This window comes from Pholis gunnellus (assembly GCF_910591455.1).
Source record: "Pholis gunnellus genome assembly, chromosome: 16".
Taxonomy (NCBI): Eukaryota; Metazoa; Chordata; class Actinopteri; order Perciformes; family Pholidae; genus Pholis; species Pholis gunnellus.
Genome location: NC_136543.1, coordinates 16,874,187 through 16,897,574, shown reverse-complemented (window position 1 = coordinate 16,897,574; position 23,388 = coordinate 16,874,187). Strand labels below are relative to the sequence as shown.

Sequence of the window (23,388 nt, the reverse complement as noted above, 5' to 3'; positions counted from 1 at the left end):
CACAATAAACGGAGCACTCGTAGCAAAGGCACATGCTATATTAACCCCTCACACTGTCAATAAAACAACACAAGAAAGAAAACATCTTTTATGCGGTGCTCCTACTCTGCTCTGGGTCCCTCATTCAAAGAGCTTTTCCTCCCATAGCCACACTGAACAAAGCTGTGAGCCAGAATGAGGCAGGGAGTCTGAAGAGGCACAAAAAAACAACACAGAAAACATTTTATTCTGAAAGTGTGTTGTTGTTGTTTTTTTTACATTATCTGGTGCAGCAAGAGTACGTACCCTCACTTCGACAAACAACATTCACCCAAAAGTTTGTAAAATGAGTATATGAAATGTTATGTATTTGCTTCCTGCACTAAAAGCCAGAACAAGTGAATTGTCCCATCAGGAAAAGACAGAGTGACGGATACGCAAAAACAGGAAGTTTGACATTGAGATACAGAGGAAAGTGAGAATGTTGAGGTTGAGTGGGATGTGACCTTCAACTACGACCAGCAGGCCTCAGTAATACAATATGACTTTTACCTTTCTATTATTAAAAACGTTGGGCAAACACCAGAAACAAAGTGACTAAATAATCTTTAGGTCCATTTACTCGACTGTTCTTGTGCTTTCAATCGCATCTCACAGTCTTCATCAGAGGAAGAAGTGACCGTGGCTGACATCATGGGACAGGTGCAGGGGATCTTGGATTGTTATTTTGTTTTTAATGAAAAAAATAAAGTGGGTTACCAACACAAACAGTCAGTGAGGAGAAGACATTAAAATGTCAGCAGGATTCTAAAGAACGCTCCAAAGCGCTGCGAGTCAAACTGAAATTAAAATACACCGGACTAGTTGTCAGGAGACTGCACTGTGAACTCTTTCCACCGATTCTGCGTCTGTGTTTGGTTTAGTCACCGTCTGAGAACAACATCGGAAGTCAGCTACAGTCCCGCAGTCCCCCTGTGACCCCCTGACCCCGAGGGGAGCTCTCTGTGTCCCCTTCCGTCTCACTCTGCAAAGGGCTCAGACAATAATACGTTTCAACAATAATAAAAACACAGACTCAATGCTGCCAGTTGATCGCTTATGGACAGCTATTTCCCCCGCTTAAACTGCAATACTATTGTAAAATGGTGCAAACTATGATTGAGAAAAGCACATTGAGGGTTGTTAGCATGAAAGGTGACCGTATAAACCTCTTTTACAGCACTTACATCACAATGCTTTTCAAAATGCACTGAGTCAACAAGAATCATTATGAACAGATTGTGACTTTACGGTGGATATAATCAGAACATTATTTAAAATACACATTTGTATTGTATATTTGTAAGGAGTTAAGTGCAGGGTGGATAAGGTTTAAGAGCCCAGTCACACGAGGAAGCCACAGAGATATTTATTCATGTGTCCTCATGAAATAGGTGGAGCTGGAAGCCTGGTGAGGTAGTGAATACTTGCACTACTTGGTAAATACCTAAATAAATGACTGTATATAAGATGTGGACGTAGTTGCAGTGACATCAACCATTGGTTTTTGGAATACGGTGAGAAGTGTAGGGTCATTTTCTCATAGACTTCTATACAATCAGACTTCTTTTTGCAACCAGAGGAGTCGCCCCCTGCTGGCCTGTGGAGAGAATGCAAGTTTAAAGCGCTTCCGCGTTGGCTTCATTTTTCCAAATCGGAGGTTGCTGCCTGGGCGATACGTTTTGCTACTGCTGGTGCAAAACATAAGTAAGTGATATCCCCTTTTTCTAAACAAGCCCCACCCTGTTTTAACCAATGGGAAGCACCCAGACAAAAATACAAATACAGAAATCTTGCATGCGAAATAACTGTTCTACCTTTGGCACATCATTTTTGGGTTCATGTTGGACCCGTCGCTCATAGGTTGTGAACTGAATTTAATGTTCCTCATACAATATTTCTGATTCTAAAAACCTCCATTGGGTCGACTGTATAATCAGTAACATTAAATCAAATGTAATTTTACTTGTATCATTATTATTCAGTAGGAAAATTAGTATGTGCCTCAAATGGGATTATAATATGCTGTAATACAGAAAAATAGCCCTGAACTAAGTTTAGTGTGTCTACAATGTAATAGAATCCATTCTTTCTATTATTGGAGGGCATAAAAAATAAAGTATGTAGCAGCCTAACCAGTGCCGTTGGTGAATTATTTTTGGTCCAAGAAGAAGAATTAAAGCAGACAAAATGTGTTCAGTGTGGTAATTGTCAGAAATATAGAGAACATCCATTAGTTGCATAAAAAGCTGTTTATGGAGATGAAAACAAATGCAGCTACACAACGTACGGCAGCAGTATAAAGCTGTGGAAGAGCTGTAGGTCAGTAAATCGCTCACTTTGGTTTATGTTTGTTTTTTCTTTGTAATCACATGACCATTTGATTGACCATCATGATTAATGTTGCTGTCACTGCTGCCGTTTGAATGACATTAAGATGGATGATTTCTACCCTCAGCTGTTTCCGACGGGTCAAACTGCTGCCAGATGTGTGAATCTCAAAAATTCAAATGCAAATTATCTTCTTAATGAGCAAATACAAGAGACAACGACAACAAAATGAGCAATTCATGAGGCTGGATCCGTGACATGGGAGACTAGTAACATTCATACAGAGAGAAGTAGGGTGTTTATCATTGAACTGTGCTTTTTTGTAGACACAGAAACAGTGTTTACGCCATCTGAAAGTTTGAATGTATTAACTATATGTAAGCTAAATGAACTTAGTTCAACAACATTGATATCAAGTTAGGAGTGAGGAGTCGGGTGTGGCTCTATGTCTCACTCCTGCTAACAATCAACCTGCACACCTGTAACTCATCCACTCATCAAGCTCCTGCAGTATATCTTTACCCCGGCTCTGCACTCCCGACAGATCATTAAGTTCACCAACGTGGTCCCGACGCCTCGGCAAAACTAAAGCCTTAGTTCAGTTTTGTGTTAACCTGAGTCCTGTCTAACCTTGAGTTAATGCGACTCAGGTCCATAACCTGTCTGCCTGTCTCATCCTGCACCTCGTCAGTCTGTTTCCCAGCCATCAGTCCGTCTCTCTCTGCTTGCCCTGCTCCACTCTGAGGCTCTCAGCCTACAAACCGTCTCTCTGAATTAATCCACTGTGAACAGTTGCCAGTCTTTTCTTGAGTTCTACTTTTGGGTCCAAGAAAGTTTAGTTTCAGGAGCATAACACATACAGTGTTTTGGTCTCGCAAAGAAAGTTTAGAAAAAAAGAAACTTTTCCTTTTTATAATGAAGTGGCCGGAGCTTGATAGAAATGTTATGACAGCCATGAATCTCTGCAGTGCTTTGAGACATTCTAACACGCTCACAATGACAACATTAACTTGCTGATGTTTAGCGGGTGTAATGTTAACAGCATGCTAACATTTGCTCAGAAGACTCAAACAAAGCTTTGGACAAATTGAATTTCATGGCAGTCCTTTCGTCCACTTGTTGAGAAGTTTCTCTCAAAACCACAAATGTAATGTCAACCACATGGTGGCGCTAGAGGAAAAAGTCATTTAGGATTCATCCTGTGGGGACCACAACCGCTGCTAACGTGGTCTCAACCTGTGTACCTGTTTTCTCAATGGCTGTAGGAAAACTAGAGGTTTTAAGTGGCTTAAGTGTTGCATTTTCCTTTTTCACAGTTAAGACCACATTTCACATGAACCCGTTAACTCCAAGAATGTTAATCATACAAAGTCAGGGAGCTAGTTCATGCAGACAGCTCCAGCGTCGGTGTGTTCTGGACGAGCTGAGATTGCACATTGCCAGTGGGCGGTTTATTGAATCTGTTACTCTCATGTCCGCAAGTCAGTCTCTGCTGCAGCCGGTTGTCATCTCCCAACACCAACATCCTCCTGCGAGCTATTTTATAGCTTTAAAAACAGGAAGCAGAGTCTCGACACCAAATACAATCTAGATATACATAGTTGCCGATCCAACTCAACTGCATTCTCAACTACGTTTCAAGGGAAACTTGTTTTCTCCTGGAATACTCCGCAATTTTAAACACGTGGTTAAAGTTGTGAAAAACGCACAAAACTACTTAGTTAGGCTTAGTAAAAAAAAACGTTTGTTGCGTTATTTAAGTCGTGGACACAGACGTCCGCGGAATATGATTAGAAATGTATTTGTGACCAGACTGAAAGATGAGATGAGCATTTTTGATCCAATGTAGGAATTTTTAAGGGTTACATCATCAAAGCATGAGTTTAAAAAGGGAATGAACTCAAGTTAAAAAACACATAGGCCTTTTACATTTCATCTACTATTCAATATGAACTAAACAACACATTTAGAAAAAACACTGGAAGAAAGATTTCGAACCTGCTTTGGTTTGGGGCACGCTTTATTTAAAAAAAAAAGAAGTAATTCCGTACTAATGAATTGACGCTAAAATGCTACACATAACACCTAAAATATAAGACACATACTGTCTCACACTCTGCAATAGAAGCATGTGCTGCAGATATAATGTCGATTTTTGACCAGCAAGCCTATAAACAAAAGCCAGATGTAATAAACCACCTCTACCTCTCAGCTGCACAGTTAGAGATTGAACTGCGCTGAGTGGAAGTTATAAGCACAAGCCTCCCGTGGTCATGACAGGGCATTTCATGTCAAGTGCACATTATTGTCTGCTCAGTACAAGACAATAGCTAATAAACATTGACTGCGCGGGCTGATTGTGATTGGTTAAAGACGTGCACCGCTGGCCAGAGGTATGGGAGAGAGACCCATTACAAACTAGAAGGCAATAAAGTGAGCTCATTTACTCCTAACAGCTAAGTACCCTCAGCAATGGGTCCCCTGCTGGAAATTTGGGTCGATGGAGAAGCAGTAATTACACTTCTGTCTAAGTGTCTTAATGTGACTGCCTCCATTGTTTACTTTTCTGTCTCCTGCAAAACACTGTCTGACGGATCATTTTCATTTCCAATCAAGTCCGTGAGCGTCTCTGTGTATCTGTGTGTCGCCACATGCATGTGCATGAGTGTGTGTGAGTGTGTTTTTTTCTAAATATTGTATCAACGATAATGCAATGTAATATCATCAGTCCAACACAATTTGTTTGTTCACTCTACAGCAAAGGCTTTATTGGAAATGTGTTCATGTTTTTTTGTTTTGTTTATATTGTGTGTGTATATATATATATATATACTTCTTGGTTATTGGTCAGATCCAGTGGTATAGGCCCAATCCCACGCTTGTGGATTTTGTCTTTGTTGGGCAATAGAGTGATGATGTATTTTTGCAGGCCAACCCCGGAAGTTGGCATCTCACTGGTTCCCTCTTCTAAAAGCCAATGGATTTTTTCATTGGATTTTGGATTATTGCAGAAAATAAACCCTGTGGAAAACACAAGTTCATGATACTTACTTGTTTTGTTCAGCTAATCTTCACAAATGAGCACCACTTCTATGTTTTGTGAAGCGCCAATGCATTCTTCAGAAGTTTGATCTACGTAAACAAGCGAAAAGATTGGCTATTTCTATACAGTTATTAATGTCTTAAAAAGGGACTCTTGTGCTCGGAAACACTACCGCTTTCGTCCACAGGGACACGAAATGAAAGTTCATTGTAGGAGCCTTTTAAACAAGTACAAGCTTCAAAATTCACCGACGTATTACATATAGTAGAACAAAAATCTCAAAAACGTTTAAGCTTGTGTTAACCACCGAACTTACTTCAAACTAAAGACCCGTTCAAAAAAACCATTGACTTTGAGACAATTGATAGATAATAGCTCCCTGTGGACGACAGACCCAGAACACACTAAAGGGAGTAGAAATCCAATCTACCCTGGGAACAATCAGGGATTCCCCCACGAGGTGCTGGAGGACGGCGGTGAGGAGAAGGACGTCTGGGCCTGTTTGATAAGCTTGCTTCCACTGTGACTAAAATGTAAAAAAGTTTCAGAATTGGGTTTCCTTTTATTTCTGTTAGTTTAAACTCAAACGTCTAGAGTCATGTATGAGTCCTTCTCAAAGAAACCTACCAAATGCCAGCTGTGAAAAACTATCTAACAATTCCTTTAGAGTTAATGGCAAAATATCCCTTTTGTCATTGCCTTTAAATCAACAATTAGTCTTTTATGACTGCTGTGTCAAAGCCATCGAAGCATTCCAACCTATGATGTTTTGCTGCACTTTAATAAGAAATTTGATCTCCTGTGTGAGTCATAACTCAGCTACAGTAGAGATCCGACTGTGTTAGGCGTAAATATAGATCTGGAACTTAAACTGCATCAACTGCATCTCTCAGTCTCTATCAGCAGAAGGAGTTTGCTCAGTTGCCAGAGGGGGTTGACATCATGAAGTCTATAAATTCCAACTGCTGATGAAGATGTAGTGGAAAAATCAGGGTTAAGAGTTGACAACTTCCCTGTAAAGAAAGCACCAGGCATTTTGCAGAGTATGACTTGTGTTGCAACTTTTTATGAGAGAGGAGTTTCTGATGAATTACTGTTGTGTTACATCAATTTATAAATAATAGAGCAAAAGATAAAAGATACGTAGTAAATTATGATGCAAGTAGTGTAACTTGGTCATATTTTACTTTTAAATCCAGAAATGAAGCAGAACTGTTGGACAAAAGCAAAGTAACACCGCTGCGATTGCACTGCTTATTTGACAGCGAAATCAACCTTCTCCTCATCTCTCCCCACTAAGCCATCACCTCAGCCCTCACCTCCTTAACCCGCCCGTAGTCTTCCCAGTCGCGGCTGTGATGAACTGTTGAGGCAGAAGCCGGGGTGTTTGCAGTGAGGGGAGCTGCCCATCAGTCAGGCGGGCTTCTCTGTGGCTCTGGGAGGGATTACCGGGCATTCAGGCGGCTTCACACGGTGAGCCACAGCCCGTCTGATCAGAGAGGCACTCGCCTATCTCCCCACCTCGCCCCCTGGGCCCGTGATTTCACAGGGATTAGCACACAAAGTTGCCTAATCTCTCCCTCCACTCTGTTTCTATTGATGGCCATCTCGAACATGAACGCACACACACACACACTGGTGCTTAGACACTCACAAAAACATAGTGAAATGTAAAGACAATAAAAATAAAATGACTTTTGTTAATAAATTATGCTACACTGAATCAAGTTCAGTTTCTTGTAGTCAGTTGCATGAAGCATCTAAAAATATTATAACATTTTGGGAGGTACGTTTATTCACCTTTGTTTCTGAGTGTGAGACGAGGAGATCAATATAAATCCCAAATCTGTGTATTAACTGCAAAGTTGGAGATAGAACATCGTTAGCATAGCTTAGCATAAAGACTGGAAGCAGTTGGAAACGGTTAGCCTGGCTCTGTCCAAAATTAAAAAAACACAAAAGTTCTGAAGCTTGCTAATAGCACATTGTGTCTTTCTTGTTTAATCCATACAAAGAAAGAAATGTTAAAATAAATCAATACATTTTGTACAATCTTTCCTGTACAGTTTTGTAACAAAATGTGTGTATCCTTGATGTTAAACCAACATGTTGAATGTATTTCTATTTCTCAACACGATCTTATCCCAACTCGCCACATACTGATTCTTGGTGCATCAAAGTATAAAGCTCTTCCACAGTCGCAGTAAACAAGTATTTGACGTTCAAACAAAAACACATGGTTGGGCTTATAATAAATGCGTAAGTAAAACACGAACAAAGTAACAAGTACGGAAAACACCTAACTTTAAACAACACTACAGGACTGAAATGCAGTCTTCTGGTTGAAATTCCTGTGTATTCTTCACCGTCTCATCTGTTTTTTTTCTGTTTTTTAGACTCACGCTCTTGGAGCATTTTCTCTGAGCGTCTAATGATGACGCGGATGGGTTTACATTGTAGTTACTTAAAAAGCCCGGTGCATCTAGACCAGGGGTGTCAAACATACGGCCCGCGGTCCGGATCCGGCCCGCCACGTCATTTTATGTGGCCCGCGAATCCGCCAGCAAAAATAAAAAATGTTTAAATCGCGCACGCCGTAGCTCCTCCCCGATCCGCGCGCACACACCTCCACCAGCGTATGTGGCAGCAGCAGCAGCAGCCCCCCTCCCCGCCGACGACAAAGGAGCAGCAGCAGCAGCAGCACCCCCTCAAGGGTGTGTCAGGGGAAGAGGGGAAAAGAAACAAAAGCACCTCCTGAAATACATTATTGATCTTTTAGGTAGTTTTTTTAATCTCAAATAATTAGTTAAAATGTTTTCTTAACAGCAGACATCTTGATACGCCACACTAAATAACGCACAGATGGAAGTACAAAGATGGATAATTTCTGAATTCTATTTATCTGCTTCAGTTTCAGGATTCTAGTATTGTTCTTGCTGTCTCAGTTTCATATGCATGCTGTTCCTACAGTGACAAGTCAAAATGTCTGAAATGTGAGAATTTGCACAAACATAATTAACGATCTACTTAAGATATATATTTTTTGCTGCATCACCTTTTCTTTCTCAATCCAATTCTGTCTTGTGTTTTTGTTGATTTCTTCATATTTCTCTGTGTGTAACTTAAATAATAGTTAACCTAAATGTATTAGCTATGACAGTTATGTAGCACATTCTGTAATTTCTTTGCAATACTGGTTGGAGCTGCTATGTGTCTATATACTGTACTGCAGTCACAGTCAAACAGGCATTCAGAATCTAGATCCCATGTAAAATCTGCTGATGTATTATGTGCATAGGCAGTCACAGCATGGCTTGTTAGGATAAAGTAAACATTACATTAGCTGTAAGAAAGCTGGGAGACTCCTAATTGCTGAATTTATGAACAGCAACATTGTTCTTTTTTTTTTTTTTTTTTTAATCCCATCTTTGGAAACAGTAAATAACTTCTGCCCCCATTAAGTGTTGGAAATACTTCAGGCTAGTACCAAATGGCAGAACACAGACGCCTAATTCAATCAGAAAGCCCTAGGGCGGCCCAGCATGGCTAACTACATCACAGTTAAGCATCTTGATTTTGTCAGAATTATAGAAAATGACATGTGAACTCGACGTGAACCAGAGAGTCGGGGTGGAATCCTCGTATTGGCATTTCTTAATCTGAGCAGGGCGGTGCCAGAAAATCAATACTTTTCAGCGTGCTCTTTTTCTGCCGTTTTCTCCCCCACAAGGACTCCCAACATCACGGTACAGTAATACAATAACAACACAGACTGTACATTCATGAGGCACAAGGCAACAGTATTAGAAAAACACAGTTTTCCCCTGTTTTTAAAATTCTGATCACTTTATATGGACTGTGATTTCAGCTGTTGATAAATTGCACTAATCTCCACTGTTAACTCACTGTTAGGATCTCTTGCTTTTGCCCAAGTAGTCAAATAATGAGTTGCTAAAATTGCCAGCAGAATCAGAAGCTGTGTCATCCAGGATATATTAGAAGAAGCATTTATTATACCAGGTCTGGTAATCAAAACATATTTGTCTGTATACAGTATGAAATATTAAAATATTAGTTTTAACACCCCGTCTACACCAGAGACATTCCAGCAATGTTTTCCAGTATAACTCACACATGTCTAAAAGAGCAGATACGCTTCTGTTTTAATCAGTGCAGCTGTGTTCAACAACCACATTAGAACTTCAATTTTGTCGTACACAATCACAAATCAAGTGTGTTTTTTGGCTCAAAGGCTACATTAATTGTGTATTGTATGAGTGTTGACTTATTGTACCTGAACAACTTTCATTTCAGAGTCATGAAAGAAAAAGTGTTACGCAGGGTACGCAATTATTTATTACGCCCCACAATATGACATATTAAGGTAAGTTAAGACATAACGCAAATTTTAGACACGATTGCTTGCAAAGGAAGAGGAAAGATGCATGATTGTAAATACAGTTAATGAAATCAAACTGAGTTTTCATATCTACATTTACAATGTTTTAACAGGATCGTAAAACCGGTGGCCATAATAAGCAAAAGATCAAAACAGGACTGAACGAAGAAAATAGATAAACCTGGAATTGCTGGGGAGTTGTGAGATCAGTCGGACATATAGATGGCACACAGACACAAACACAGCGTATATTGCTAGCTAACTACAGCAGTCAACACATTTGATACATTGAATGTTTAGGAAAATAACTGCAGAAACAGTCCAGCGGTCAAATTCATGTGAATAAAGTAAGGTAAAAAATATGCTTCACTTTCTATCTGCCCATATCTTTAGAGCTGTAGTGTGGCTAAAAACAGGCCGCAGGGGTCACTAAAATCAAAATAGTGTTTCCTAAGAGGAGAGAAATAGAGAAAAGGAGAAAAATAGTCAGTTGTTTTGAAAATATTATTATCCAGACAGGATGAATACACACATTAAATGACTAATTTACATTGGCATCTTTATCAGCAATCCCAGCATAAAAACTTTGGTACTGCAATTTATTCTCCTCTTTTTACAATGTTCTATCCGGCTGAAACGTATTACTAATCTTTATTCTGTTCATGAAAGCCTAAAAAACTGTTTTTGCAATGAAAACGGTCTTGGGTTTCTCTTCCCTCTAAATGTAGTCGTTTCCTATTCCTGATACAAACAGAGGAACATGGGGAGAAAGCAAAACACAGAGCGAAAAAAAAAAGTGGACGAAAAGGAAAAGAAAACTCGCAGGGACTCCTTTCAGTACAAACAAACTTACTTTTCATCAGGTGCTATTACACGTCCCATTCACATTTACTGGATTGAGTCCATGCAGCATAACCAAGGTGCTGACAGGGGCTGATTACTCCAATAAGTCTTGTGGGCCTAGAGGAGGGGTCACCCAGAGGACAGGAATGCAGAAGGGTCTTCCTGAGGTCCAACACTGACCCGGACTAGAACCCTGCCCAAAGGATGGCTAACATCCCTTCACCCCCCCCCCCCCCCCCCCACACCCCCACTTTCCCTCTGCTGAGCCAGTTCTTCTCTTCTCTGGCTCGCTGTCTTCCAAAAGTCCTGCTTTCCTACAATTCTCCAGTTTCCCTTTTTTGGCTCACCGTTTAGTTTGTCTTCCTAATTTAGGAAAAAGAGCTCGATAACATTTTAACGTCAAATGCCCCAAAACGGTCATACAGAAGTGGAACTATAAATCAGACCAGATGTTCTCAACCCCCAAAGGGTCCCAACATAAGTCTGACAAATATATATATATGTTACATAAAAATGCTTTGAGGATCAATGGTTGATGTTTGACAACTTCTGTCAAAATCATCTTTACCCAAGGCCCAATTACTGGCTTTTTCTGGAGCTTTTAACTGGAGCTTTGTCAGCAACCGTTTGCTCAGTTTCTAAGTATGGAAATTTGGTCATGTGACAACAGGTGAAACAATTGAAATATATAAAAGGATAAATAATTGTTTACACTGACTGCATTTTGTGACAAAGCAAGGAAAAGGGATCCACAGTCCACATTGACTTCTGTTGTGCTGACTGTGTGAAGAGTTGAAGTGAATTCAGTATTGTCAAATGTAACAGATAATGGTGCACACACACTTCTCTACAGTCTCTGCACCTGCAAATTGATGGAACTATAGCTGTGTGAAGAATGAAAAAGCTTGAGAGAAAAGTTCAAATCCTGCCTACTTTTACTCCTGTGCAAACATGGCAAGTTTCAAAAAAGTTGGCAATATTGTTGCACACAGCCCTCTCAAGTCTGATATTGGAAAGGTATGGGGGGGGGGGGGGGGGGGGGGGGTTCCATTACAGATCCACCGGGTCAGGTCTTTTGCCAAAGGCATCAAGAGTGCTTTGGAGGGAGAGTAAGAGGGGGGGAATAAAGGGACTTATTATCTCTTTGATAGAACATAGCTTGACTGAACAAGTAAGGTTTTTCTTCTGTGAGATTGCCCTGACCATAGTGGTAGAATACCATCATATACAGCCGATGTCACAGCTTAGGAAAGCACATAGCTATCGCCAGATGAGGGACGACTTTGTCCGGCTTATTTTCTGAAGCATTAAGAGATGGTGGAATTAGCAAGCTAGCTATCTTACTAACGTACAGCTGGTTAGTTAGCTGGCTTGCTAGCTATAATGCTAACACTGTTTACAGAAAATGCTCCCATCGCCCCGGATAAAGAACAAGCTAGCCAACTAGCCAGCCATTTGTCTCTGGAGGTGCGTCGGCTGTCTACGCTGAGCTGCAACAACACACACTTGACGTGTGTCGTCACCATTACGACTAACAACGATCGCCAGTTACTGTTGTACCAGTCAAATGAGCACAGAAAACAGTTCAATGTCTCCTCTACTCCTATACTATTTCTATGGTCCTGACGTAAAAATTGCATGCAAAATCATCTTCAATCAATAACCAGGCAATATATAATGTCTTTGTATTCTGTTTCCTTGTCCGTCATTACTCATTGAAATCATTTAACGTCTTTTTAAAATGATGTTGAAGCAGCCGAGTACAACGTTGTTGCGTGTGAAACTACCAATCTGTCACTGAGGCTGTTTGTTCTTCGTCTGTCTTTTGTCTCTCTCGGCTGTTTTCTGCCTCGGCTCCATACATCCAGCGGTTGTTAATCAGTCGTGCTGCTGCCGCTGTTCAACAGAACCCAGGAGTATGTGGCTTAGCGCCTTTCAAAGCCTGCCTGCCTGCATCGGCACAAACGACACAGCTAACCCAGCTCCCTGTATGAGAGAACAGCCTCCACACATAAACAACCTTTTGTTCGTGTTCTCAACCCCCCCCCCCCCAAAAAAAAGAAAGAAAAAAAAAAAAGGACTCCACAGTCTGCTGGCCTTCCCCCAAGACAAACTCACTCGATTACAGGGATCTGTTCATCGGTTGTGTGTCCTGGTGGAGGCCAGGAACCTGAAGCCAAGCAGCAAATGAAGAGACTGAAGAAAGCCGCCTCTATGTGATGCCCCTCCAGTCCTGATAATGCTATCTGTTCAGCCTACCACTGTACCAACAAGCACGCATTCAGTCGCCCCCAATACTCGCTGAGTGCGCTCAGCCTACTGTAATTGATGAGCTAGGAGCTAAGTTGTGACTAGGGGCCAAATACAGCGCTGTGGCGACACAAAGGGCTCGACCGAGGCAGACGCACAGCAAACACCAGCGCTCAGCGTGAAGAATCACAGCAGAGACAGCATGGCTCTGTGGGAACTGGCGTTTTTCACACTTAGAAATTTGATCTCTATATTTACTTCTTTGTTTATCAGGGACATCGATCGTCATTAAATGATGACTCCAGCCCAGCATTCCCCGCAATTTAGATTCATATCAGCATTTACATTCACATGATTTATATCATCTCTCATGAGGGATGACTTTTATGTAGCGAAACAGAAAGTAAGAGTGGAGCTCAGTGTGTAACGCTTCCAACGTTCATGCAACCAATTGCATCAGCAATATAGAGTCTTAAGAAGTGGACGCAGTCACCCATTGGTATGTGGACTGTCATTTTAAAGCCGTTTTGAGTTTGGCATTTGGGCAGTCGCCATCAAGTGACACTAGAGGGTGGAGCTAAATATAACCGAACACTGAATAACACTTTTAGGCGCCAAAAATGTTACAATTAACTTTCACAGTGTGTTCTCAGTTCATGAAAGAGATAAAGTTATAACACAGAAACACAGACAACTCCCAGACCGAACAACGTTGTGGTATTGACCTGTCAAATGCAACGTAGCCACGCCCTAAAGCGTAGCCTGCTTTATGGTCCATTTTACTCTAAGTGGGACCAAAATGTACTGAATGAACATCATGCTGTATTGAAGAAGACTTGAACTAGCCATTGAGACCATAAACTCATCTTTACAATATTTACTGAGGTAATAAATCAAGTGAGAAGTAGGGTCATTTTCTCATAGACTTCAATACAATTTTACATTATTTTTACCAACTGGAGGAGTCGCCATCTTCTGGCTGTTAGATATAGATTAGATATAAGAATGCAAGTTCAAGGCACCACTGCATTGGCTTCACTTTTCAGAACCGGAAGTTTGCCACCTGATGGGAAATAATCACTTTTTGCACATGGAAAAGTATGCGACCACACAACTTTGGTAGATGAAAGTTGAAGCAGGAAGTCGGTCTGGGAAATGTGATGAATAGATTACAACAGACGTTTGGGGGGTTATTTTAAATGTGTAGCAATGTTGCAATAATCCCAGGAACATACTTGCTAAGTACAGGGCTATTATTACTAATTGTGGACAAAACTATGAAAATAAGACCCAAGTTGTAATAAATCTGAATCATCCTTTCAATATATTTACTTGCAGTCAATTTGCAGTCTCATATGAGGATGTGTTTGTGTGTGTGTGTGTGCACATTGCTTATATGCACTCGTGTGTTTGTCTGCGCCTTTCCATTGATACCTCCATGTTTTTCCATCTCTGTGTGTATTTCAGAGTCTGCCTTCATGTTGTGGAGTATCCGTAGCCCATTTAGCAGAGTAAAGCGCTCTGGCTCTCTATGAATGAGAGCAAACATCCGTCCAACTTATCTCTCAGTGCAGACTTGGGCTCTCTGCCTCATCATTACAGGTTCATGCACACAACTCACGGACACACGTTAAATAGCTCCTTTGTGGGTAGCGTAAGAATACCAACTCATTTCCAAACTCCTTTTTCCATTTCTGAGTCCAAACTAAATTGACGGGAAACACTGTGAAAACTGGACTTTGCGTCTCGTTTTGCCGCAACTACCAGACTCTACTTGCAGTGCCACTTGAGGCTCTTATAAAAACCTCAGTTGCAACAACAGGATACACTTCCTGTGATCATTTATCTAAATCTCAAGCCTTGCCCATATTTCAGAGTGTTCGCATTCTCTCCAGGGCACAAACCTGAGTACGGTAAAGCTTCCTATAGATGTGAACCAAATTTAGCACTGGAAAGTTCACGTTGGCCTGCGTTTGACTCCTGGATCTCCATCTCGCTCTCCCTGCCCCCACATCCCTTCCTGTGATGAAATCCACTCCTCACGGTTAGTTTTCGGAGCCCCTCCTCCACTCCCTTACCACCCACCACCACCGAAAAAGAAGCGATCTTTGAAGCGAGCCGCATCTCTGCTTTCCATGTCGAACAATGAGATGTTCTCCGGCTGCTTTGTGCTGCGGGCCTCTCAATGCAAACACAGCTCTGAGAACTGCTTTTTCATTGTCTCATCTTCAAGGGGTAATAAATAAGAGCGCGGACAGCTAGACAAGCTGCTACAGACCGAGAATAAGAATGTCGCTGTTAAAAAGGCCGACTTTCAATCAAAGTCCATTCAAAGAATAGTTGGGGTTTTGTATTGACGCATGTTGTGCCTATTAATGAACATACAAAAGGAGCCATTTTCTTGATTTAGGGGCGGCTACCATGGAGAATGCACTGTGACCACAGGCAGGGGAGACCATCAGTTAAGATGTGCATTTGGATATTTACCTCCCACAAAACACTAGCGCTGCATTAAGAATTGTACCAGTTTGTTTGTTGACTAAGAAGTCCCTTTTTTTTTTTTCTCCAAAAAATAAATCTAAAATGAGCTTGGATTCAGTCCCAGTAACAATCTTTTACCTGTCATCGGACAAATCCTCAAGGCTGAAAGACACAAACGCGGTGTAGAAAAAGCCCTCGGTCTGCAATGAAATCATATCAATAAATTACAGTAAGCTCTGTAATCAAGACGCCTCGCATCACAGGTTGCTTATTGCTTTGGGGAGTAAACACCACAAGATGTACTTCCAAATTGAAGCTTTCCCCAATTAGTTTTGCTCATTTTTTCTTAATTTTCCCCTTGCAGGAGTATTATCATTCATGTATCGACATCGTTGGGCTTTCGCCAGAGAGGAGATGAGGGTTGAAGTATCTTGACAACTCCAGACTGAAGCGGATTGATGGTGGGCTCGAAGTGAAGTGTCAGGCAGACTGAGCCTCTCATTAAACAGCTCCAGATGTGTGCCAGATGTCGGGGGGGTCTCTCCCATTAAAAAAAAACCTCACCATTAAACCCCCCCCCCCCCCCCCCCCCCCCCCCCCCCCCATGGCCGATGTGATCACAGTGGGTAACCGGTGTTGCTCGCAGCAGCTCGGGCACCTTTCCAAAACTCGAGACAAACTGTGGATCATGTCGTAAACACGTTTTAGGATATGTGTGGAATGTGCGGCAGCATGTATGCAAAGGATTCTCCGAGTGCTACATGGGGAAGGTGGGGCTGGGGGGGGGGGACGGGTTGAGGAGACTCCTGGCAATGTGAACTATGGTTGAACTGTAGGAGGGAGTGCACTGAGAGGTTGGAAACAGTGGGGGTAAAAAACCTCTCAGCCCCTTCTTCAATCAGTCATACGGCCCCGACAATGGTCTGGTTTTCAGACGTTCTTCTATGCTAACCGGTGACCAATAATCTTGTCCGTACTTCTTTTTTTTTTTGTTCCACGAGCCTTGTTCTCATCACATTCAGCCCTCAGTGAACGAAGACGCGCCGCCCCTCGCAGTCAGCAGATGAAAAGCATATTGTATTTTGTAAAGGCTTGGAACCTGTTAAAATAAAAAATGCTGTTAAAACCTTTAGGGTACACCACGAGATGAAGCCCTCGCTCTCCTCGCTCCTCTTTTGGCGGAGCGGCTGGCGAGGTAGATCCATTCATTCGCCAGCCACTTGAGTGCACATTGATTTTCAATCCAGAGGGTTAGCACATGGTGTAATGAGAGAAGTCTGCATTATTCATACCTTGCCAGGGCTAGAAACCGCATGTGACCTAAATACCCTGCGATGGATTCTAAAATAACAACAGGGAAACACTGACAGACAGTGAGGCAGACAGTGACTTGAAATGAGCGAGGCAGACAAAGGAAAGGGTAGCGAAAGAGGAGGGGATGCATCTGGGGGGGAAGGTGCGAGTGTGCAATTGCCAAGTTGGAGAGCAACCTGACAGCTGAGTCTTTTTTATCATCGGTTGCTGAGCAGACATGTTGTATCAGCATGTTAAGTGAGAGGAGCAAAGACAGCGTTAAAGCAAACACTGTGTACAATGTATGTCCATGCGTTTGTATCATGAAGTGGGTCTCAGGCCCGACGCACTGCTGCACAGATGGGTTTTATTACTAGAGTAAGCTTCCTCCTTCTGCAGTTGCATTATGAATACTGTCTTGACGTCGCTTCCTCAGCTCGTGCATCACAGTCTGTGTGACGTGTGTCTGCTGCTTAAAAGGTGACGTCCAGCAATTTTGGTTTAGCGTATTGGGAAAGATGCGATCGCGGATAATAAAAAAAAGGCGACCTCCAGTAAATGATCATCTTAAAGAGAACATCAAAAAGACATCTGTTATTTATCCGAGATGCAACGGAGGTGAATGGAATTATTTATCAATGCCGAGTTCATTAAACTCCTCACACAGTCAGCACAACAGAAGTGGATCACTTCTTCAGGTTTATTTGTACTACAATAGATAAATGCAGCATAGTGTCATTTTCCACAGCATCAATTCCATCAGTGTGACAATAGTCATGTTGAGTTTCTCTTTTTTATTATAGAAATACATTCACTGATTTAATTCTAAACTATGATGTTTTTTCATTTTGTTAAGATATTATTATTGAACTCAACAGTACTGTTTCACATTAAAAGCCTATACCCCATTTTTATGTATTCATTATCTTCAGTTTAGTTGGTATTTATTAAGGAACTGACAATGACTCAATGTTTCACATTAAAGATTTCCAGCTGCACAAAGGACCTACAAATTCACACTTCTGGTGTTTCAATAAAAACTGGATTATACAGAGGGACTGGGACACTGTTAACAACTTTTTTTTGTCTTACAGTATTACACAACATCTTTCTATGACACCCATTTGAAATGTTTCCAGCCAATTGAATAGGCACTATCAGTGGTTTTCACTGACAATTCTACTGCTTCAGAAGGGCCAAAGTGTGCCTGCCTCGTTATGAAAGTGAGACTTTGCATTGTGGATTGAAAGAAAACAACTTTAGGTTCAGGCAACAAAACTTTCATTAGGTTAAAATAAGTACTGCGTAAGTTCCGTAACCAACGTTAGGTGAAATAAGTCAACGCTGACTTTTGGTTTCACACAGAACACGAACCTCGAGAGTCTGGTGTTAGTCTGACCCATCCATCATCCCCAACCAACATTCCAAGACGACTTTGTCGCTCTTTTTACTGCGTCATCTTAGTTCTTCCTTTGCTCCCGTCACGATTACTGCTGCCCATAGAGGTTGACGTTGTTTTCTTCTATTCGTATCAGTGATCAACCACGTGAACATACGATAAAGGTCTTCTGAACCTTCCAGTGATGTAGCCGGCTCCCTCCAACTCATATCTAAGAAATTGACCTGAAAAACATTCACCACCTTCAAATACTGACAGGACGCTCTCTCTGCTGGAGGCCCGATGCTGCCAAGTGGATTTCAGGGAGAAGAGAGAAAGAAACAGTTCCTGGGCGATGGAGCAGTCAAGATGAGGAGCGTGTTGGACGTTCCCCTGTCAGATGAAGGCTTTGATAATCTGTTGGGGTCGTGTGCGGGTAGGACAGGTTGGAAGTACCCCTCAAGGCCATATGGGAGGAGAGTATGGGGAGGAGATGCGACAGATGGGTGGACGGCTGGACGACAGGATCTATTAACCAGCTCGCTGACATGACATTGTGTGATGCTTTTTTGTACTGTTTTACAATCTGCTAATGACGCCTGCAATGGGTTCGGGTTTAGATGTTGTTTAGCTGACCAATATGTTGGTTTAAAGTGATTTTACTGGTCTTTAATGAGCAATGTAACTAGTTGGTTTCAGCCTTTATTTGTACTGACAAACTGATAATCTGACAAGCAGCCAATTTACAGCAACATATCCTCAAACAACGGGTCGTCTGATATCTTCCAAAAAAACTCTTACTCTTACAAACCTTCAGCATCACATTTCAAATTCCGCTCATTACATGAAACAAGTCTTCAAAACACGCCCTCTTGGGTTTCATGGACAGAATACACGGACACAGTATGGATGGGAAGTTTGAGGCTCCTTAATAAAACATATCAGCGTGTTGCAACGTACAAGTTTTAGCTTTTTAACTGCAAAACATATAAACTATATATCAGATTTATGGATGTTTTTGTTTAAAACTTTGAAGCAGTCATTAGTTTCCATTCATTTTTCTACAACTTGAAAAAATATTATATGCAGACCTGCTTGACTTGTTTAAGCCACAACAGGACAGTAAAATAAGTACAGATTGAGTTGAAAAGTCTGTTTTAGCTCATAACAATAAAATGAATGGAAGCAAATGGCTGCCTGGAAAAATAAGTTCAAACATAGTTACAGTACATAAAGGAACTAAAACATGCAAAACCCACTGCTATGTTCTTGGGACATTGTTATGATCTTTGAAAGAGAATGTTCCAAAACACTGTTGCTTGATTATAATATTTCCTTTGTCTCTATTTCTTCTTTTTTTTATCTCTCTCACACATACTCACACTCTCACGCACCCCTCAGTGATGTTGACTGGGTCACTGGAGTTCCCAGGAGGTATGTGGTGTTTGCGGTGGAGTTAATTTTCCTTTGTGAGTCTCCCAGTGGAGGTGGAAGGCAGCAGGCGGGGCGAACCGGACCGCTGACCCAACAACGGCAAGTGTTTGAGTCTGTCCCCAGGAGACGCTGCGACGTCCCAGATCATTTGTGTGAATCCACAAATCTCATTCAACAGCAGCACTCATTACCTTACTGTTTGTTTCATCTGTTTTTTTTTTCTTGATGTCCAAAGTTCAGACGTGTTCAGACATACAGTATCTGTATCAGACAGCCTCGCATTTATTCTTTTGTCTCTAATGTGGAGAATAACACGGTCTCTGCTTTAGTCTATTTCACACACCAAAGGATGATCAAGGAGAAGACGGCATCTGTACTCTTTTTACTTTTTATTGTTGTTTTTTTTTATATTTATGGTGCTATATTTGATGCCTACACGCTGTCCTGCCCCAGTCAGCAAGGCCAGATCACATTAACGTATTGATATTCTTTTCATCTTGCTTTCAAATGCAGGAACTGACTTTGTGCATTGGTATTTTTAAACTCGAAACTCTTTTGATATGTTTGACTGCACTGTATACTTGCAGTATGAAGATACAATCATCTGTCCCTTTGATTGAACTCAGTGATCTTAATCAAGGATTCCCAACCTAAAGGTTAGGACCCCTAATAGGGTTACTAGTGGGATCAAAGAGGTCACAAAAGGATTACCGGGGTCAGGGATCTGGTTAGATTCCTAAAAAAAAAAAATCCTTTCTTGTGAAATATATAATTAGTTCATCCTCTTCAGATCATTATTCTGGTGAAAAGGTCTACGGCAGTCATTCCCCAAAAACTGGGTCGGGACCCACAGGTGGGTCGCAGGAGATTTTATTAGGTTTGGTAAAAAAAATGAGTTACGTTGGGCTAATATCGGCCATGTTTCATGCTGTCTGGAGATGAAGACAATATAAATATACAAAGAAGACAGTGACAGCGGGAACAGCTGGTCAGTCATGGGAGTCAAAAGTCTGTTACATCAGAATTTATTTGGCAAATCCGTTTCCATAATCCGTTTAGTGCATAAACTTTTTTTTTTGACAAAGGCAAAAACCACAAGTCAGCGTGAAAACTTTTTTGATTAATTGAGAAAGTTTCATAAAATGTTGCGCTTCAGTAAAGCTTTTTTAATGCGATACTACAAAATAAAAAAACATCTGAAGGGAAACATGTCTGTAACTGAACACCAAAAGAACAAACAGCTGAACAGAACTTAATGAAATAAAAAGATGAGGAACCGTTTTGACAGCTGGCAAGCTGACAGCTGACAAGAGTCAAGTGTGTGATTCTGTATTAAGGCATTACGTTTCGCTGAATCAAGACAGCTTTACGTTCACAACTTTTTTTAAACAAGCAGATCAGAAAGCAGGGAGGCTTTGTTTTAAATAAAGCCCTGGTTCCCTCTGCAGATGCTGCAATTAAAGGCTAAAATACTAATCAAGAGTTTACACTGTAAACTGTATGAACACTGTTTGCTGGTTAATATGGATGAGATGATTCAATTTTCATATCTGGCTTGTGTTTAATTAGTCAAATAAGGCAATTTCTCAACAGCAATAAAAACTCTGCTCAACAGAAAACGACAAATATTGAAACTGACTCTCTGCATTGTGTCTATTTACACTTCAGAGTTCAGCAGCACACAGAGCTGCACACCTGAGCTTCTCACTGGGAGAGGAATCCCCCCTGGGTGAACCTGCCTGCTGGTTTTCATGTCGGAGCAGATTTTTGAGGTGGTGGAGGGAGGTGAGAGGGAACGAGAGGGAGTAAATACGAGGAGCTGAGAGTTGAAAACAGCAGCGCTGAGGCAACACAAGCCAGAGTGTGTCAAAATATTGCTAGAGTAGCGGGAGACATCGGGGGCCACTAACAGTGAGGAAGTGATCCAGCAGCAGCCGTGCAGCTATCTGGATTACTCACTACTGTCTGAGATCGTTATCGGCATGTTCTGTCTGATTAATTTCATCTCCGAACAAAGTCCTTCACATTTTGTATATTGCAGCTCGTCTTAATCAATCTCAATGTGCCCCTTTTTAAAGCTGCTTACAACACACCTCGGTGTTTTTAGAGTGTTGTTGGAAAAAAGCCAGATATCTGAGTTCATTAATGTTCAGAGAGAAATACAGATTTCATCACACTACATTTAGTAATTGAAGAAACTGGGGAGTTCACACAAGAACAAATCAAAAATAAATGGTATGATGAAAAACGATTTAATAATTTAAACGGCAGATGTCGAGATGTCTTGGCTTTTAGTCATTTGTGTGAGTCAAACTTTTAAAAATGTTGAAACGTACATTTCCCATAATGCGAATGAACAGTCTTTTTGTTCGACCTTCTATGTTGGGTGAATGCCGGCGTCTTTCAAACTCTATGCCTGCTTTTTGTAGCTCAGTGTTTCTGTTGTAGATAATCCCAGACTAAAATAACCCTGATGACATCATCAGATACGACACATCAGGCTGACCTTAGTGTGTAAAATTGGTGATTTAACATTGAACTACTATAACACTGTCGGACTCATGGTAGGCAGTTAATAAAAAAATGTCAAATTTGATATTGTCTTTTTTATTCCACACACTCTATAGTCAAGACACAGTGCCTATATTACCCACAATGCAACTTGATTGCCGATGGCTTTGTCAGAGATTGGGTGGGTTATGGTAGCAGCTAATGTAGCCCTGAGGTCTGGTTCGCTCACTTCTATCTAACTCAATACCTCCAGATTTTTATTTCACTTTCAAACTTCTAGTCTTCAATCCCAAACAACGCTGACTCAAGTGACATCACTTGAGGACATTTCTCAGAGTTCACACACCTCCCTCTGGAGACAGAAATGGCTTAATACAACTTTATTTCACATAGTAGTAGTAGTACTCCCCAACACCTGGAAACGCACTTTGATGCGTAGGCCTCAGCGAGGTCGCTGGGCCCAGTTTGCGCTCCATCCTCTCCCCGGCTATGTACACACTCTTCATGTATAGAAATTGAACCAGTCACTCGTCCATTCTGGAGTTGCAATTCCTCTCCAAGACTTTAACGATTCAGTGCTACAGATTTAGTTTAGTATTCATTCATGTACTGAGCACCTCTAAAGCCACAGGAACTGAACGAATCCACAAGACACTGGATTAGGTCCAGTTTTTTACGATATTTGCAACTACGATATGGTTATGGTTAGGGCACATTGTGGTTACCGTTAAAACGTCAATCACAGGTCTGTGACGGGACACAAACTCCGGTCCCCTGAATGAAAATGCTACACGACCATTCACCACTAGGGTGATGCCACGAGAGCAGTTAAAGGTAAAGCTCAAAGTTCTTTCCATTTGAGAGGCGACATCACTGCTCCCATAGCTGCCTGTTTACATACAGTGTTTGTCAGGTTTCATGAATGTGCCTTTGGGACAAGGCATGCACAGCCAGTATCAGTGCAGCAGCCGGTGAGTACTCACCAGCAGGCGAGGGTGTGCTGCCGCTGCTGGACGGCTGCTGGATCTGCAGCCTCTGCGGGGATGGTGGCGGCAGCTGTGGCAGGGAGCCGATGATCGACGGGAACAGGAAAGGATACACCCCGGGTGTGTAGCGCCTCATCTGGACCAGCGGAGGACTGCTGCGGGGCTGGGTGCGGCTGGCGGTCTTCATCGCAGCGATGGGTGAAGGGTGCACTGAGCACTGAGCGAGCTGAGGCTTGGCGAGGCTGGGCGGCCATCGGGTGAACCCCTGGCTGCGGTTAGTGTGTCTGGAGCAGGTGTGGTACCACCTCAGCACTCCAGAGATGCATGGTGGTGGCGTTTAGTGTCGGCCAGGTCGACTCAGAGGCTTGTTCCACTAACACTGTAACACAGACACACATTAACAATGAGTTAGTGACATGCC

General features: G+C 41.8%; 1 protein-coding gene across 1 annotated transcript in view; it reads right to left on the bottom strand.

Annotated features, from left to right (window-relative positions):
• The window catches only part of LOC306708776 (retinoic acid receptor beta-like), a gene marked incomplete at both ends in the record, with an annotated part of 87,302 nt that extends 64,148 nt beyond the window's left edge, over window positions 1–23,154 (bottom strand). The window contains 1 exon segment of the mRNA XM_079176708.1: window positions 22,965–23,154. Coding sequence (XP_079032834.1) covers window positions 22,965–23,154 — 190 coding nt within the window.
• Between the last annotated feature and the right edge of the window lie 234 nt (window positions 23,155–23,388).